Here is a 4,905-nt window from a genome sequence, read left to right as displayed (position 1 = left end):
ACTGTTCTTGTAATACTTTAACCCACAGAGTGCAAGCCACAGCTCAGGAGTATAACTTGGACCCACCAAAGGATGTGCTGTTGTGTGATCTGATGAAGAAATGTACCAAACAATCACTTCGATCTATTCTAATTCAGTTTGCCCAAACAAAATGAGTTTCAACTTTAGAATGTACAGAAAATCTATTTGATGAGACTTGGGAATTATTACAATAAGTTTCTGGCTTCCTGTGAAATGTTGGTACAGGTTGCCCATATTTTCACATGAGCACGACTAAGAATAGTTGGCATGACTTTCAGGGTTGAATAATCACCCAGTTGTTACCCGAAATGTTAACTTAACAAAAATAAAAAATTGAAGGAAGTAGTAAAAACAGTTAGGCTTCTTATTCATGTTGTTATTCTTAATTAACCCACACACACAGTATTGTGCCAGCTATTCATTTAATTTAGGCCTAATAATTCGAAAGCCCCGGCATTTGGACATTCTAGGCTAGAAATCCCCCGTCGGGAATGGGTTAAGGCAGTTCATTTGCATTTGCAGTATACAATGGGTATTATTATATGCCAATATACTAGTAGTTCCAATAACTGTGAAATGCATACTATATCTAGTGAAACGGCTATTTAGTTATTGATATCTAGAAGTTTTGAAAACTATTACACTTACATTTTTGTGACGTAAGCATAGACATACCATAGTTGATAGTACTACCAATCTTGGAAAAATCCTCTATTTTGAAATACAAAGAACATGTAATTTACCTAGCTCTAGTTCATTACAGAAACAGTATTTAGCTAACAGTCCTGAATTGTTAATGGGAAGGAAGGAAGCATTATATATGTGTTATTGAGGTAGGACAATGTTTTATTGAACAGTATTTTCAGTACAGTTTAGGTAAACATTTGAGTGTTATACATGTGAAATACAGAAGGGGCACTTAAGTATTCTTCCACTATCTAAGAATGAAAAGCATATAACTTAACCCATTCTCGCCAGCCTGGCTGTCTGCTCGCTTACTCCGAGCGCCAGCCTTGACCAAATATTTTGTCGCTGGCGTATGACCCAAAAACCACGAAACGTGTCAGCACGTCATCCGGCAGGAATGGGTTAATATTTGGGAAGGGGGGAGGATTTATTATTCTACAAGTATTTATTTCAATACATGTATGTCTATGAAAATGTAAATGAATATGTAAGTGAAAATGTAGTCATATTCTTCTTTCCTTTGCAGTAACCCCGACACAAGACCTGCTTATCTACAGAGTCTAGCCCGAGATGGTGTTCAGGCTCTCATGAGCAAGGTCTGGGACCTGCCAACACACTTAGATGACAATGCAGTTTTTGTCACTCTCCCCAAAACCACCACAATGTAAGTTTATAGTGTGTGTGCGTGTGCGTGTGCGTGTGTGTGCGTGCGAATCTTTGCAGAAAATCTGGTTGAAGAATTCCTTGTATATTCAAGGATCACATAATCTAAGGATCTGGTCTTTCCAGCAGCATTTCCTTATAGATGTTTAATTTACAGAAACAAATACTCTTTATGATATAGTTTGGGATAAGATTATTAAATTTGTTATGTAACTGTTATAAATTACTGAGAGCTTTTGAAATGTACGGATGAATATGAAGGTCCTTTTAGCTACTTATTCTTAGTGACCTTAAATATTAAATAGTCTAATGAAAAGATGTATGCAATCATTTCCTTTAAAAACACATTGAATAACAACAATATCCATTGCATATGCATCATTTCTAACAAATCTTTCATCCCCACAACCAGCCTTCCTCGCGAAAAGCCCGTACCCAAGGAGAAGCCGCTAACCAAGTGGGAACAGTTCGCAAAGGACAAAGGCCTAACAAAGAAGAAGAAAGACAAGAAAGTGTGGGATCACTTGCTAAAGGTACGGGAGGATGGGCCATGCCAAGGATAGGGTGTGGAGGGAGAGGTTGCAGGTGCTATTTTCTCTGAATAATTTTCTTTCTTCTTAAGTCTATGTAGAGAGGGATTTATATGTCTGTCAGGACTACTTGTGCGAGTTTTCATGTTTGTCTGATGATGCATTTCTAGGGAGAAGACACTACTATTCAGAAAATTTATTGAGAAACACCTCAGATACTTCATACAAGTCAAGAAGAAAAGGAGTATTGCCAATAAAGAATATGTAAATAACAAAAGTATTCCCATCTGTTGCTAATGTAGTTATGACTGTTATGAATGAAGTGAAAAGTAACACGTGTTGATTATATAGCTTTTTCTTCCATTCTTTCTTTCCTATTTTCCATCTTGCTCTCTTTAATGCTTGGTTGGGATTGAACTTGTTGTCATGCACATGTTGCTGCCCAGACATGTGGAAGGGTTACTTGCTACCTCTGAGAGAGTTAGAGATAGATAGATAGATAAATAGGTAGATAGATAGTTGGATGGATAGATAGATAGATGGATGGACGGATGAATAGACAGATGTGGATAGCTAGATATGACATTAAGGTCTATGATTTTTGGAAGTAACACATTAAAGATTGTGCTGTTTTCTAGTTTTGTGTGATGAGGCAAGGTCAAATTGTTGACACATTTACAATGCACTGTATAGATTAGCAAGAGTGTGATCGTGTAAAAGGTGATTGGAGCAACTGATGACAGAAAGTCATGCTAGTAGCTATTCCATGAAGCCCTGGATGTCTTGGTTACTTTATTTATGTGGATGGAATGTTTGTTCTCACTGAAGCAAGAATTTCACCCGTGCTCTGTGATATCTGGTCCAGATTCTGATAATGAGTAATTGGAAAAGTAAACATGTTGACAGTCTTTGTTAGCTTTGGTTTACCAAATCAAGGTTAAAGTATCTTTTTGCTCTTTATGGTAATAATGCCTTTGTATCTACAAAACCTCTCTGCCCCCTTCCTATTGATTTTACTTTCTTTATGTGGGCACATGAAGCTTTTAACCTTCCCATGCTTAGCAGTAAAGGGAAGGCTTTTATAAAGTGAACGCTGAATTTCCAAACCCTAATCCTGCTTTGTTTCCAGAGATGGGTTCCCCGGTTCGGTATGAAGAAGGTGCAGGCCGACAAGGAGAAGAACTGGGTGAGAGAGGTGCCAGGGAACGCTGACCCGTACGAGGATCTCTTTGCCAAGGATAAGGAGCTCAAGAGGGAGCGCGTAGCCAAGAACGAGTACCAGCGGCTGCGCAACATCGCCAAGTCGAGGAAATTGAAAGTGCCTAATGTGGGCGTTACAGGAAACGACCTCGCCACCAGCAATGACGTAAGTAGGGCGACAGATTGTTGTGAAAGTATACCAAACTCTTAAAGGATTGTTAAGTGGTAAAAGAAACCTTTTAGAGCTTTTTTATTGTTACTATTGAATTTACAAATGACTCCATTTCCTTTATTGCAGTTGGGCATGGCCATGCACCACTCCCGATTTGCAACAGCATCGAGGGGCAAGTTCCAGCCGACGTTGCCCAACGAGAAATTACCTAAAGGCCTTGGAAAGAAGCGCAAGCATGAGCAGACCACAGGCGACGGCCGTGAGGAAAAGAAACGCTACATGGAGGTCTTGAAGAAGGTCGAGAAGAATGAACTTAATCTGTCTTCGGCTGTACACAAGCAGATCAGAGAAGAAAACATAGAGTAAGTTTGATTCTCCCTTTGTCATCTATTTTATATAATATATATAATATATATAATATATATATATATATATATATATATAATATATATATATATATATATATATATATATATATATATATATATATATATATATATATATATATTACATAATTTTCTTTTATCTTATCATTTTCAATACTTATTCTTCCTCTTCACTTTCTCCTCTCCTACCTATTCTCCCATGACTGTTTCCACCACTTTCTACCAGTTTATGTCTATATTTTATTATAGTAATAAATAGCTAAAAGCTCGCCATATTCAAATGACGAGGAAAAAAATTGCTTAGATTTGTCTCATCTCTGAAAAAACTCTCAATGTGAAGAGTGTTAACCCTCTAAACCCCCTCTTCCTCCAGGACAGACCTCGCCAAGAAGGGAGGAAAGAAGCAGCTGCGCAGGTCCAAGGCCGGAGGACGCCACAGGACGCGGTCGGACCACCGAGCGTCCAAGCTGGGCAAGGGAATACACGAGAGCAGGAAGCAGAAGATTACCAAGATCAAGGCCAAGGCAGATTCTGGGCTGGGGCTGGGCAAGGGCAGGCGCACGGACAGGGGCTTCGCCAAGGGCAAGAAAGGCTAGGCAGTCTGGGAAGGTTTTTGGCCGAGATGTATAGATTTTCGTTAATCTTAAGTGTTCTGAAAGAAAAAGTATATAAAAATTGTAAAAGCAAGTCCTGTTCTTTCATTTGTTTTCCCCTTTGGTGACGATTTATGCCCTTTTTTTGTTTAAATGGTAGAGGTTGGTCAATAATCTCTCTTAGGTTGTGTGGTTCTTATGCCAGAAATGAGTTGAAAACATTTAATTTGAGCTAAAAGTACTAATTACTATTGTACTATTTTTTTTTGTGCATTATGTATCAAATTGGAAAGAAAAAAATACAATGGAGAATGTATGAATAAATATAAGTAAAGATAGGGACCAATTTCAGTTCAGTAAAAAGTGTTTCACCCTTTGTAAAAGAAATAATAAAAATACAAGCCCAAAATTCACAAAGAATGCAGAGGGAGTTGTTAATCCCCTAAACTCATGAAAACTAAAAAGAATCGAAATATACTGTGACCAATCAGTTCAGTTCAGTTCAGTTCAGACAGATATGCGAAGACGTCGCTTCGCCCGGGCTATATGCTCAAGGCGGCCCGGCCTCTGCCAGCTATGAGTGCTGACTCATCTTATCTAATCTTATCTGATCATCATCGCTGAATTCAATTCAGCTCAGTTCAGAGAGATTT

General features: G+C 38.4%; 1 protein-coding gene across 2 annotated transcripts in view; it reads left to right on the top strand.

The window, feature by feature from the left end:
* The window catches only part of LOC122249523 (ribosome biogenesis regulatory protein homolog), a 5,665-nt gene extending 1,319 nt beyond the window's left edge, over positions 1-4,346 (top strand). The window contains exons 2-6 of one of the 2 annotated variants that reach the window (XM_043010471.2): positions 1,235-1,372; positions 1,784-1,904; positions 3,031-3,267; positions 3,400-3,635; positions 4,033-4,346. In XM_043010471.2, coding sequence (XP_042866405.1) covers positions 1,235-1,372; positions 1,784-1,904; positions 3,031-3,267; positions 3,400-3,635; positions 4,033-4,255 — 955 coding nt within the window. In that variant the 3' untranslated portion in view covers positions 4,256-4,346. Of the gene's footprint in view, positions 1-1,234; positions 1,373-1,783; positions 1,905-3,030; positions 3,268-3,399; positions 3,640-4,032 lie in introns of those variants that run through there. The other variant, XM_086556076.1, reaches the window with a different exon arrangement.
* Positions 4,347-4,905: the final 559 nt, after the last annotated feature.

Source organism: Penaeus japonicus, unplaced genomic scaffold (genome assembly GCF_977035675.1).
Source record: "Penaeus japonicus unplaced genomic scaffold, GWHDUDI00000001_assembly GWHDUDI00000031, whole genome shotgun sequence".
Classification (NCBI taxonomy): domain Eukaryota; kingdom Metazoa; phylum Arthropoda; class Malacostraca; order Decapoda; family Penaeidae; genus Penaeus; species Penaeus japonicus.
The sequence above is the reverse complement of the archived record's forward strand: the minus strand, read 5'-3'. Positions and strand labels throughout refer to the sequence as shown.